A 14,445-nucleotide genomic window follows, 5' to 3' on the forward strand; every position below is an offset into this window, starting at 1 on the left:
GTCAGTGTTCCAATTAATCACAAAGGTGTTTAGTAATGCAACCGCATTTAAAAAAATAAACATACCCTTTACAATTGTGGTAACAGTTTGGGGAAGAGCCACATTATACCCATTGTAGGGTCTGGATTCTGGCATGAGATTTGGTCAATTTGCCTACACACACATGTTGCATCACATATTTGCATGGTCAATTATACCGGTCATTGTGTTGTCTTATTTCATGATCACTAACAGCAGTTCTATTCCTAAAACTGTGATCCTTCATGTTGCCGACATTTCTGCTAGATGTTTGCAATTAAGGGTTTTATAGCTCTAATATGTCACCCACAAACCTGCAGCAAAGTTTAGTTTTGGTGGGGGCATCCGAAAGCATATATATATATATATATATATATATATATATATATATATATATATATATATATATATATATATATATATATATATATATATATATATACAGTACAGAAGAAAAGTTTGGACACACCATCTCATTCAAAGAGTTTTCTTTATTTTCATGACTATGAAAATTGTAGAGTCACACTGAAGGCATCAAGGGCTATTTGACCAAGAAGGAGAGTGATGGGGTGCTGCGCCAGATGACCTGGCCTTCACAGTCACCGGACCTGAACCCAATCGAGATGGTTTAGGGGTGAGCTGGACCGCAGAGTGAAGGCAAAAGAGCCAACAAGTGCCAAGCATCTCTCGGGGAACTCCTTCAAGACTGTTGGAAGACCATTTCAGGTGACTACCTCTTGAAGCTCATCAAGAGAATGCCAAGAGTGTGCAAAGCAGTAATCAAAGCAAAAGGTGGCTACTTTGAAGAACCTAGAATATGACATTTTTCAGTTGTTTCACACTTTTTTGTTATGTATATAATTCCATATATAATTCCACATGTGTTCATTCATAGTTTTGATGCCTTCAGTGTGAATCTACAATTTTCATAGTCATGAAAATAAAGAAAACTCTTTGAATGAGAAGGTGTGTCCAATCTTTTGGTCTGTACTATATATATATATATATATATATATATATATATATATATATATATATATATATATATATATATATATATATATATATATATAAAATTATTATTATTATTATTATTATTATTATTATTATTATTAGGGCTTAAACTGAAAAACTGAACGTTTGCTGTTTCTACACGGACAGTTTTAATTGCCGGATGTGTGCATCATGGCAGATTTTGGTGCTTGATTTCAGTCTTGGCCCATTAGTAAAACAAATGTTTAGTGATTACAAAAATGTTTCGGTAAAGTACAAAAAGGACCTTGTGAATAAATGAGTGCTGTGTTGAAGGTATTAGTTTTGCCTGTTATATATATGTATTTATATATATATATATATATATATATATATATATATATATATGCAAAATGTGTACTTCTTGATGCATGAATGCCTTGATGACTGATGTGTTTCTTTAAGATTCTTTGCGAGTCCAGATGATAAAATATTGCCCTTCATCTCCTTAATTAAAATTAAGAAGCGGAGAGAAATTATAATGCTTCGCCAGTCCCTATGGTCTCTGTAAGGTACCGTGCTACCAGGAGGATTGATGAGTCGCATACACAGAGGTCTGAATCACACTTTTATGCATCTTTAAGCCTTTAAGTATGCCGGTGCTTTCATGTACATCAGGAGTGAAAAAGAAGATTCAGAACAGTAACTTTAAAAGAGCATAAAAACCTTGAATGCTGAAGTGCATTGCAACTACACCCTACTACATGTATCCATGCTTTTCTCTCTCTGTCTTTTTCTTCTTCTCTGCAGCGGCTCATTTAGTGTGTGACTGCTACCAACCGATACACATGTGAGCATCAGCAGTCAAACTTGTTATCGATTTAAGACTCCACTGCTCTATAGCTCAGAACAGGCCTTCTGACATCCTCACTCCAGAAACCACAAACACAAACACACATACACAAACACACACACACACACACACGCACACACAAACATTTTTTCCTACTTCTTCCTATTGCCCTCTTTTCAATTAAATTCAATTCAATTTTAATTCATATTTATTTGTAAAGCGCTTTTAACAATGAACATTGTCTCAAAGCAGCTTTTTACACAGATAATGCGGTGATAAAGAATTGATAAGGATGTTCTTTATAAGTGTAAGCTTGTCTCTAATGAGCAAACCGGTGGCGACTGTGGCAAGGAAAAACTCCCTGAGATGGCAGAAGGAAGAAACCTCCACACCACCCCACCCCCTACTTAAGATGTCCTTTGACCTCAGATGCCTCCAGGTTAATGCATATAGTGAATCTCTGCCGTGTAAGGAAGTATATGCGATGCTAAGCAGACCCCAGGGATGCAGCTCTGCGTCCTGTTAGATAACGAAAGATGAGAAAAGAAGGAGAGCACTATGTTTACAGCCAGCGTGCGATTACTGAGATCTAAGTAACTCAATCCTGGAACATATGGGAATTCGGAGAGTCAATTCAATAAGAGGTAGAGTGTGAGAGAGAGAGAGAGAGAGAGAGAGAGAGAGAGAGAGAGAGAGAGAGAGAGAGAGAGAGAGAGAGAGAGAGAGAGAGAGAGAGAGAGATTTCAGAGTGGAATATTTTAAATATGTCCTCTTTAAATAGGATAGATACCTGAATTATTATTATTTCTTAGTTCAGTAATTGCCAGTAAAGAAAAAGGGGTTTATAGAGGGCAGATATCCTGAAAGATTCATTACAAATAACTCAACATATTATTCATTTACAAAAAAATTCTAGGAGGGAAAAAATACCTTATTACATGAGCAAGATGCTCGAGTTGAAGTCTAACATAAGTGCTAGAATACAAGCACATAATAAACCTCATGCTGGAGCAGGAGGAAAAGCCCTCTGTTTGCAGAACATCATGTTATTAGATCCCCAGAATACAGAGATTTTACACTGACCAGATACAAAGCTTCAGGGGGCAGTTTGTCTGTGTACGTTTCTGCATTCAAAAATGAAAAGCAAATAATAAAATGACTAGCTTTAGAAATAATTTTTAGCTTGAAGTGTAAAATATATACATATATAAAACATAAAAAATGCCTCATTTCCAGTTTCTCGCCATCTTATTTTTGGACTTTGAGTAATTTGGTTTTGTTCTTCTCTTGAACAACTTTGAAGAAAAATAACTGATCAACAACAAATAATCCAACAGTGGTTTTATTGTTGATTTTGGCTTTGCTTCAGGAATTAAGGTTAAGGTTTGTTAGATTGGGAATAGTGTGCACTTTACTTTAGGTTTATTGAGCCCATTTTGTATTGAGAAATTTCGATTGCTACACTCCGTTTGATTAAAACAAGCAAAAAAAAAAAAAGAAACTTTTTTTTATTTGTGTGTGTGTGTGTGTGTGTGTGTGTGTGTGTGTGTGTGTGTGTGTGTGTGTGTGTGTGCTCAGAAACAATAAAAAAAAGTTTTCCATTTTTTGCTTTCAATAATAAATCAAAATATTTTAACATTTTTGTTTTTCTAACGCAGATAGAAAATTAAAAAAATGAATGCAACCTACACAGACCCTGAATATCTTGAACTGTCTTGTAAAACCAAATAGTTTACATATTTATATAGCTATAAAACATGAATAAATCATAGTCTCTATAAATTATTTTATTTTTTTTAGCAGATAATGGAAAGCATAACAGAGGTCTTCTTTTTTGCCATGCAGACACCTTTTGGCATGACAGCAGGCACTGCAGGTCTTAAAGCGGTGGGGCGAAAAGTGTGATTTATTATTTTTCACTCCTCCTGATTCCGATTCAAAAAGTAACAGACTTTCAGACAGTAGGATTCCTTGCTCTTTTGGAAGCATGGAAATTCAGGAGCCCACACTCATTTATCATGTAGCACGGGTCTAAACGACTTCATTTGTATTAGCACAGTAGAGAGAAAGAATAGGTGAATATGAATGGCGTGTCTGGTGCTAGATAACATGCGGGCTTGTTAACTACTCAACGATGCCTTGTAATTAAATCAATAAAGTCAAAGCTGCCCAAAACAATTTCATTCCTAACAGGTCCAGAGTCGAGCCATCCTGAGCAGTGCATTTGTTTCTAGCTATATCTGTGTTCTAGACTTATTTGGGGAAATATCTTAAATGTGATATCACACAGAACCATGCCAGAACTGGATGGGAAACTGACTGTATAATAAAATGCATGGATCTTAATTAAAGCAATCATAAGCACAATATCGTCCTACAAATAACCCGATGAAACATCTTACTGCATGTATACGGTGTCTTTAACAGCAGTCTTTAACCTGCATGGAAACAGCAGGGTATTTGTAAGCACACGTGAGAGCAATTCGGTTCTGAAAACGCTGAGCACTGAGACATGCATGTTTTCAGGGTCTGCACGCGAGGGACAAGACATTTTTAATGACCGAGCACGCTGATACTCCTCTTCATGCTCAGGTCGGCTGCTCTCTTGCTCTCTGGGTGATACTGTTTAAACACCATAATATCTTAACATAACATTCGCTGCGCATCACAGCCACTGAGACTGATTCATATGAACACATTTCACTGTTAATATCAGCTAACGAAAATAAATATCCCTACGAGAGACAATGATAAAGTAGTGCATGTGGACGTATGTGTACAGTATGCGCACTGTATCGTGTGTGTGTGTGTGTGTGTGTGTGTGTGTGTGTGTGTGTGTGTGTGTGTGTGTACTGAATGAGGGTTAATTTTTTAAATCACCTTAATCACAAAAAAAAATCCAGAAAAATTGCATTAGATGGCCAAAAGCAATTATGGGAAACTTAATCTCCTTTGCAATTAGGCTCAGGGGCATTTCTTAACTATTGTAATTTACTTTTTGGTACATTTCTATAAAGGTCAGTGTAAATTGCTTTGTGTTATTAGAGCAAAAGGTTGGGAGGGGGACACATGGTCCTCTAGATGATATCCCCCCACCCCACCCCTTCCCTATTTTTTTGTCCTTTCCTCCTTCCAATCTCTTCATCAAGAGAAGGCTTGCTCCGGTTATTGAATGCTCTGATGTGGATATGACCTTGGATGTCTCTCCAGATAGATGTGATGCCGTGGAATCTCTGCCATGACGCTGTGACGAATGCAATCGAGCTCTGAAGAGTTTCACGCTTCTGATTGGAAAATCGTAGCTAAATGGGGCTGCCAGCCACACAGTGACCGCAAGCTGGCCATGAAGACTCGTCTTTCCATTACTTTGGATGAATACTATTTCAGCCCACTTCGATTCGGCAGCCTTTTTGGCCACGTTGTCAAACTACAGGATCAACGCTTAATTTCACTCATGACCAAAGAATCAGAACTGCTATCATTATAGCAGTGGCTGTGCATGGCTCTAAGATACTGAGGTTCGAATTTCTATTATGGGGTGTTTAGTCCCTATTTTACACACAAACACCACACCGCACACATCCTGTGGCAAGGCCACAATGCTCCCTCTCTCCGCCCATCTGTCCAGTGAGTAGATGGAGAGCCAAAGAGGCCAAAAAGCACAAGGAGTGACAGCTGGAGCCCAGTCACACGGAAAGTGACAAATTACTACCTTAATGAGTGCAATTTATCATCTCTTCCCCTAATTCTCCCTCCCTTTCTCTAAGTCGCACTCTTTCGTTCCTCTTTCCTCGTCTTTCTCCAGTAAAATCCGTGGCTACCTTGAGTTCTACTACAACAAACCAGCAGTGGATCAGAATGATTAAAGTGAAGAAACAAGTCACCTGAGACAACTGAATACGAATGTGCTTCCAGTGGCTCAACACTTGCCAGGGAATATGAGAGAAACGAAGGAAAAAAAGAAAAAGTCGTTGTACCGCTTTGCGAAAGTCTTAATGCGTTTCCTGTCAGACTTATACGTGTCTCACTCTATCAGCCAGACATAGAAAAGGCTCAATATATCACTGTGTCCCTTCATCACTGTATCACTACATCATTTAAAGAGGTGCCAATGTCTCTTTGCGCCACTGTATCGCCAGCAGAACGGGAAAGATCTGACTGCATCCCCGCATCACTACATCACTGTATCACTACATCACTGTCACTCCTGCACTGAGCTCAGTGTTTCCCTGGGTATCACACATCATTCCTAGACTTGAGTATGTCACAGTGATTCATAAAGCACTGCAAATATCTCACTGTATCACTGCATTCGTGTCAGACCTGCCTGTATCTCACATCCCAAATCACTGTATACTACAGCACTGGACAGCGAACCTCCAGCTTCATGTACACTTGACTGCATCTGAGTGCATACGCAGATGGAATTTGGGCTTTGAGTCCCCATGGGTTAGTGTGTTTCCCACTAGTACAGTCAGACTGTACACTCGGCATCTATTTTATAGAAATATATGTGAGAGAAAATAGTGCGATAAAGAATAAGCAGTATTCAGACACGACTTGCGCATACATCGACTGTTCGCGTTCATTAAAAATGTTGCCATTTATTTGCTTGAACAGACTTTGTTTTTCACCAGATCATTTACATATTATTTCCCGAACGATTGCTTTGATATTTAACTTTCCTTCCTCTGAACATTCGACCCCTCTAGCTCACGGCTCCACTATAATCCTCTCAGAACAACTCGGCATAAGAGCAGCTTGAGGGGAAAAAAAAAGTCAAAAAATCAAATCTATTTATCTGGGTTTCAAGGCACAGGGGTGCTACTGTGGCTCGTCAGGTTTTATAGGGGAAAACAAAGAGAAAAGGAAATGCGAACATATGCAAACGTAATGCGATGCCGTACGTGCTCAGAGGAATTCTTTTCAGCAATTGAACAGAAAAACATCAGGCTGCGGAGAATGCCTTTAAAAGAATCCTAGCAAAGAAAGTTTTGTAAAGAAAAAATAAAACAAAACAAAAAACTTTTAACTGCATGGTTTGGCTTCACATAGTAAAAAAAAAGCAATAAATGAATTGATACCTGCACAAAAAAATAAGTATTAAAAATCTACTGTACTGCAAGTGCTGCATGTTCAAAAGTATTAGGCCACCTGACTTTTCCAGCCAGTTGTGGTTCTTCCTTAAACTGATTCACACAATTGTATAATTGAATTTTTCCCCTTCACTAGGTGACCCAAACCTGAGCCGGCATGACACTGCCCCTGTGTACAAAGTCAGCTGCATAAATATAAAGTATGGTTTGGAGTGGCTGAATGACCAAAATCTCCACAAGCATACTAGAACATCTTCCCAGTCTGTTTACTGCTACAAAATGGACACATAAACTTTTTTTTCCCCCATAGAAGAACATTTGCTTTGAATCCTCAAAGACATCTTTTAAGACAAGCACACGTCTACAAAGATCCTTTTTATTTCTTTAAAAGACTTTGAGGCAAAGCCTTGTGCAACAGGAGGACACAGGTCAAGAAGAAGCAGTATTTGTAACTGAAGAGCCAAACATACACTTCTTCGTTGCGAAACAATGAGCCAAGGACAAAGTGACAGAAATGTGAAGCTTTTATCAGTCTTAACAACAAAGCATTCGCTCCGAAAAAAACTGATTTGGGAAAAGCTGTAGAGAAATTCACTGATATGAATTTAATGGGCACAAAAGTAAAATCATGATGGTAAAAAAATTTCATGTGAAACACACAGGAAACGAACATGTCTCAATGTATAAATTCTCCCACCAAAAAAGTTCTTGTGGTTGTTTCGTTTCTTGTTTTTTTCTTAAAAGCTTTAATTGAGTATCTGCCACAAGCTCATGTATAGAACCAGGACTGGTAAAGCTGGGAAATCTACATTATTTGTTTCGTTCTTGCTAATTGCTTTGCCAGTAAATAAACGCACCATTTCAACCAAGCTGAAACGAGCAATACTACGAATTGTTTCCTTTTTTTCATTGAGCCATTTTACGTTCACACTGATGTTAAGTTCTTCTTCAAAGTTGATGAACTTTTACAGTGACCTTTTCTGTATCTGTAGCCCATGGTGGTGACTCAGGAGCAGGAGCAGATACTGCAGTCATTCTCTTTACGCGCAGGCCAATTCTCTCATTGTAGAACCACATAAACTGCATAGAAGTTACTGAGGGGGATTGTTAGTTAAGGGTTCGACGTAGTTCTTTGATTGAATAGAATGGAAATAAATGAATAGCATCAGTGGGAGATACAAATCCAGTGTAAAACTTGGCGGTCTTAAAGCCTTACAAATTCACTCTTTATCTCTCTCACACTGTGGGATTGTATACACACACACACACACACACACACACACACACACACACACACACACACACACACACAATTGGTTGGCAACGGTTTACAGTATTTTCTCAAGGCTGGATATGCTGCATCACAGATCAGCAACAAAGTGTTTACTTTTTAAACACTGTTGTTAAAGAGTTTTTAATAAAGCATTGTAATGGGCCATCCAGATGTGCCCTCCAACTGTAAAATTTCCCATTGTTCTTTTTTACGACAACACAAATGCATTTTATTTTTTCATTTTTTGCAACTTGTACACCTGAGAGTAAAGAGTAAATTCTGGTACATTAAATCACAGCACACACAGAACCAACTAGTCATCAAAGTGTAGTACAGTGTAGTAAAAAACAAACATAGACTCCTTCATAAGAAATGTGCTGGTGTATGCAAATTGTGAATGTTTCTATGCATTTCTTTTCTTTTTTTTTTCTGTATGATACGTGACAAGAACCGACAGCAAGAAAGCAGCAGTGTTCCTGACTTGTCTTAGAGTGTTTATAGCTTCAATTACCATTAAAGAGAAACATGTCTGAAATGTGTACACCAAAAAACAAGGTTTGGCCTCATGGTGTATTTCTACCACAATAAAAGCATATTTCAGTTGAAGAGAATAAGCCACAGTGAAGCATGGTGGTGGTAGTGACCATGATAAAATGCGCTTTCTTGATTGCTCTCTGACTTTCCTGGTCCATCAGATTGAATGGTGCTTCGGTGGATATTTTTACAAAACACCAGAACTTTGTCATTGGCTTATCTGGATAGCTCTAAGGTCTTCATGGTGGTGTTTGTAAACACACTATAATTGCACTGAGAGGGAAGGGGGGGGAGGTAACCTGCCGCATGTGCCTTTAGGGATAGCAAACTAGTCAGAATATCATCATCCGCCTTCATGTTAAAGTCAGTGGTGCTTGGAATAACAGATTTTTTCTTTCTGTTATATGCGTGTGAGCGCGTTTTGTGTGGCATGTCCTCTTTCCTTGTATCTCAGAGCGTGTCAAAGTAGAGTGTAAGCTCACTTCGGTCACACGCTATATTCATCTTGTACAGAGAACAGAAGGTGTGAGCCAAACTGAAAGCTTTGAATGTCTCCTAACTCTATTCACTATCATGCTAAGAGCCAGTCAAAGTAGCTCTGACAGATCATGATATCACAGCTACAGCACCACACTGCTGCTGAATAAACCGTGCTCCGGCTCAGACTGCTGACTCCGCTCTCACCGAGGCCTCTCCCGGCACCGTTTCTCGCCTCGCTTCTCCCCTGGCCCTTGAAATGTTTGCTTATGTCAGCCACTCATGAGAATCTATTGTGTATCTGAATTGCTAATTGCATCCAAGCTCTTTTTTTTTCATGTCTCTGGCATGCAACTCTATTTTTATGATTGCAAAAAAAAACCCCAAAAAAACCCACATTGTCAGATTCCTTCCTCCGTCTCCTTCGCTAGGTCTCTTCGTCTCTACGTGCTCATGTCTCTAGAACCCTGTTCTGTCAATTTGAAAATCAAAGTGAGGAAACAAAGCTCCTTTTTTTCTCGGTTTAAGAATGTTCCGGCGTGACGATTTCGCTCAGCCTCTCCTTAAAAACGCTGCTTGTTTACCTTTTCTACGTCCGTGTTTTTCTCCTCTGTTTTCTTTTCCCTCCCTCATCATCCTTCTTCTTTCATTTCTCACCAGGCTCTTTAAATATTGTTGTTTTTTTTATCTACTCAGCTAATGATGATGATCCATGGATACAGGATTACTAAACTGAAGTGATGGCTGTAAAGTGTTTGGACGCGGTTGCAGTGCACGGCTGAATTTAGGACTCGGATCTCGGTAATATAATATTCTGAGGTAATAAGCCAGATGAGGAGAGTGGGATGAGGAAAGCTTTGAGTTGGTCTGTCTTAGTTTAGGACTGTGGGAAGGATAGACACGCGCTGGTTTGTTTAATACAATTGAAAATATATACCAAAATGTAATAACTAATAAATACAAACCCAGCTTGGGTGCAGGTTGGGTTTTTTTTCATTGAGGGAATTCCAGACAGAGAGAGAGAGAGAGAGAGAGAGAGAGAGAGAGAGAGAGAGAGAGAGAGAGAGAGAGAGAGAGAGAGAGAGAGAGAGAGAGAGAGAGAGAGAGAGAGAGAGAGAGAGAGAGAGAGAGAGAGAGAGAGAGAGAGAGAGAGAGAGAGAGAGAGAGAGAAGATAGAGAGATAGAAGTCCCATTTACTAAAACTTAATGGTGGCTTTTGGGGCAGTCAATAAGCATTTACTCAACATGTGCTTCTTTTTCTGATCGCTTTCACACAGTATACAGTTAAAAGTATTTTGTGGTTAAGCATCATCAGCATTGTGGTGGTCTGGTTACATGTGCATCCCAACCCTTGAATAAATCGGATTATTTATATAAAGAGCGTTTTTTTTGTTGTTGTTTTTTTTACATTTGTAGCATTTGGAAGATGCCCTCATCCAGAGCCCCTTACACAACTGAGCAGTTGAGGGTTAAAGGTTGCTCAGGCTTTGGTCAGGGGCTTCTAGGCAGGATGATGGTACTTGGATTAGACATCTTATCCACCAAGCTACCACTTTCTTCTTAAAGGGTAACAGTTATGTATATTGAAACATTTTTGACATTCATTCAGCAAAAGATTTCAGGTTATTGTCGTAGGTGTAATACATGCTTACTTTCAGTACATGGATATGTGTTAAAATCACACTCAGTAGGAACACAAATGGTATCAGGTTCAAAAATGCAGTTCAGTCTATGATCTAACACACACACACACACACACACACACACACACACACACACACACACACACACTATAGGTAAGACTCATGTCATGATTTAAATGCAGCAGCACTTTGCATCAGCTGACCCTGAGGAGAGATCCTGCTCCCTGTGCACAGATGTTTGTTTAGTGATGTACACCTGATGCAACACCCTGATACGCTGCTCTCACACACAGACACACAAACACGCGAAGCTGGTCGTCAGCAATGCAGTAATTAAAGTAACCTCAGAGATTACAAAACAAATAACAGATAAAACCACCCCCCTTTTCCCCCTTCCCGACCCCTGCAGTACATGATATATGGTTAAGATGAAGGAGAGTCAGCGCCTTCTGAGCTCTGAGTTGAAAATGAGATTTTTAATTACCGCATGACCCGGGGTATATTAGCAACATATTAATGTGTGTCATTAACCTAGTGGTAACTAACCCCGTCTGCTGATTAACTACATGTGATTGGACCTGACTGAGGGGGGAAACTCGCACAGACAGAGCAGCGAGGCTCATTAGAGTGACCTGCCGTGGCACTGCTTATCTCCTAATTACACCCATCTTAATGTGCCTGTGAGTCATCGTCAGCTCGTGATAAATAAATTAATAATCATACTACAACCCATCAATATGCACAATGGCCTTTATTTACAATGTCAAAGACTGGGCATTTTTTGTATAAATTTTTTTTCCCCCTCCCTGTATATGTGAAGATTTGTTTGTTATTCCGGCGCCCACACGCACGCATATCGAAAATAAAACCCTAATTTAATAAACTTTGTGTTTACATCGCATTTTCCAGGCATAATTGGACCTCTACTGAGAAATGCATTCTAGCACAATAGCACACATTGCACGCTCGGATCAATATCGTCTAAGCCTAGAATCAATAGCTGCAAACACAACACAAGGAGCGTGGGGATGACTTAGAGCACAACACGCTGTTTTATACCCTGCTGTTTATCAGGGACTATATATCCCACTATCCCTCATCCAATAACCACCATCGTCTTTATCACGCAGCCTTACCAAAACGATTTCCAGCCGGTCGTCCGCGCAACACGTTCGCTATCGATAATTTCCCAGAATGCATCGTTAACTCCGAACCGGGTTTGATGCCGACTTTCGGAGAACAACAAGCGTGGTGTGTAATTAAAGATGCACGGATCAAACTTCTACCGGCACTCAAAGTCTCTTACCATCTCTTGTCTCCATGGGGACTTTGTTTCACCCGTCCATTATAAGAGCACACGATAGGAGCCACATGTCCCCTCTCGGTGTCTGTCTTTGTCTCGCTGCTTTTCGCCCTCACGCTCTCGCACGCTGCTTCATTGGCATCTGGAACGCACACTTGTCTCCTCGTGCACTCCTTCTGTCAGCTAAGAGCTGAGTGTGAGGAAGCAAGGAACCCTCCCTTCTTCCATCCCTCCCTCTCTCCCTCTCTCTCTCTAACTCTCTTTCTGTCTTCCTCCCTTGGGGGCAGCTCCGGTGCTGTGCTGCCATTAGCCGATGCTCTGTGGGAATGGATAGATGCTTTTATCAGTATTATGTGTGTGTGTGTGTGTGTGTGTGTGTGTGTGTGTGTGTGTGAGAGAGAGAGAGAGAGAGAGAGAGAGAGAGAAAGAGAGATAGAGAGAAAGAGAGTAAGGGGATTCACTTTATATAAGCACTCAATCTTCACGTGCCAACTTTTAAAAGACTTTCCCTATTTCTCTACTGGCCCGGCATGACTAGCAAGCACATGACCGTCGCTAGCCAGATGGAATTAGCGAGGAACGAACTTGGACATCACTGATCTCAGCGCATTATTTCGGCGTACACTCGAGATCTTCTCTTTTTTTCAATATGCTCCGTGTTCTTCACTTGGAATTCAGAATCGAAAAAAAGGAAGCCATGAGAATAAACTTTTGCATTCCATCAGTGACTTTCTGAAAAGTGATGGACTGATGGACTTCCTCGCTATTTTGTTTTGCGCGGCTACGCCACGCGGACCAGAACACATAAGATGCAGTAGATGATGATTTGTGGCTTCTAATTCTCCTCTTAATTTCTACAGACTGACAGTTGAGGACTATGTATGCTGTATACTAGTCGTTTAAGTAGCTAGAGTAGAAGCAGAGGGAGAAAAAAAGATTTTAATCATGCTGTCTGAGCTAAATGACTGCAAAATGTCAAGCTCTTCCATCTTTCCAAGAGTTAGAGATACCACGCAGGGCTTTCTATTAACTCACCAGCGACCGTGGCTTAAACACTGAGAACCCAAATGTAAACTGTATACAGGTAAAGAGAAAATGCAGACACAATGCATATGAGATTCAGGTGAACCGGTTAATGTGTGAGTTATTTATTTATTCTGTGCTGCTGAAACAAACAGAAATTACATTCACGCTAATGCGACTCGGCTCTCTAGTGAAGGTAAATAATTCATTGTACCTACAAATAAATAACCACACATACACTCTATAGACAAAGGTTTGTGGGCACCTGACCATAAGGTTGCTGTTATAGTATCCTCCACTCTACTGGGAAGATTTTTCACTAGATTTTGAAGTGTGGAGATTTGCGCTCATTCAATCACAAGCGCGTTAGAAAAGTGATTTAGGGTGATGAGGCCCGGGGTGTTCAGTAGGGTTGAGGTCAGAGCTCTATAGCAGGCCACTTGAGATCTTCTGCTCCAACCCATGTAAAGCATATCTTCATGGAGCTCACGATGTGCACAGGGGCATTGTCATGCTGGAGTAGGTTTCATGGCTCCTAGTTCAAGCAAAGGAAAAAAAAATTCTGCTGTCACATCCAAAGCCGTCCTAGAAACAGTTCGCGGAAGAACCAGATACAGCTGCAAAAGTCAGGTGTCACAATACTTTTGTCCATGTGGTGTATATTAGCTTGTCAGTGAAATGTGCAAACCAGGGACACATGTTTTATTGAAGGATATTATTTATGTACTTCTCCTTGCTTTTCATTGCTTTTTTTGTCTCTCTTCAGGCACTTTTTCATGCTCCTAGTCTCTTAAATGGCTGAATAAAAAAACAACATAAAAAAGAAGAAAATGCACATGCTGATTCATCTTCAAGTAATCATTTTAAACTGGTCAAGTTCACTGTGGATCCTTCCCTGAAGAGCACTAAGCATCAGGCACAAATGCACCTTAAATGGTCCATTACACACACACACACACACACACACACACACACACACACACACACACACACACACACCAAGGACCAATTTATTATAGTCAATCCATGCATGTAATTAGTGGGTGGGAGAAAACATGCGTGCACATGTGAAGGAACCTTGCACAACTTTGAGTAACCTGAGTGCAGGACCCTGAAGTTGTGAGGCAGCACATGTACAAACATATATAATATCAAAACAGACTTCATGATAAACATGACTTTTACTCTGATAAGAAGCAGCATAAAGCCTTCAGCAAACTGACCTTCCTGTACATTCACCTGTATTTAGCGAG

The 14,445-nt window shown here is 39.9% G+C and overlaps 1 protein-coding gene across 9 annotated transcripts in view; it reads right to left on the reverse strand.

Annotated features, from left to right (window-relative positions):
- Positions 1-14,445, reverse strand: part of tenm2a (teneurin transmembrane protein 2a) — a 295,269-nt gene that overhangs the window by 86,546 nt on the left and 194,278 nt on the right. Inside the window, exon 1 of one of the 9 annotated variants that reach the window (XM_083561558.1) lies at positions 12,173-12,298. The exons of the other annotated variants lie outside the window; for them this stretch is intronic. Coding sequence (XP_083417684.1) covers positions 12,173-12,188 — 16 coding nt within the window. The 5' untranslated portion in view covers positions 12,189-12,298. Of the gene's footprint in view, positions 1-12,172; positions 12,299-14,445 lie in introns of those variants that run through there. 9 annotated transcript variants of the gene reach the window in all.

This window comes from Silurus aristotelis (assembly GCF_946808225.1).
Source record: "Silurus aristotelis genome assembly, chromosome: 14".
NCBI lineage: Eukaryota > Metazoa > Chordata > Actinopteri > Siluriformes > Siluridae > Silurus > Silurus aristotelis.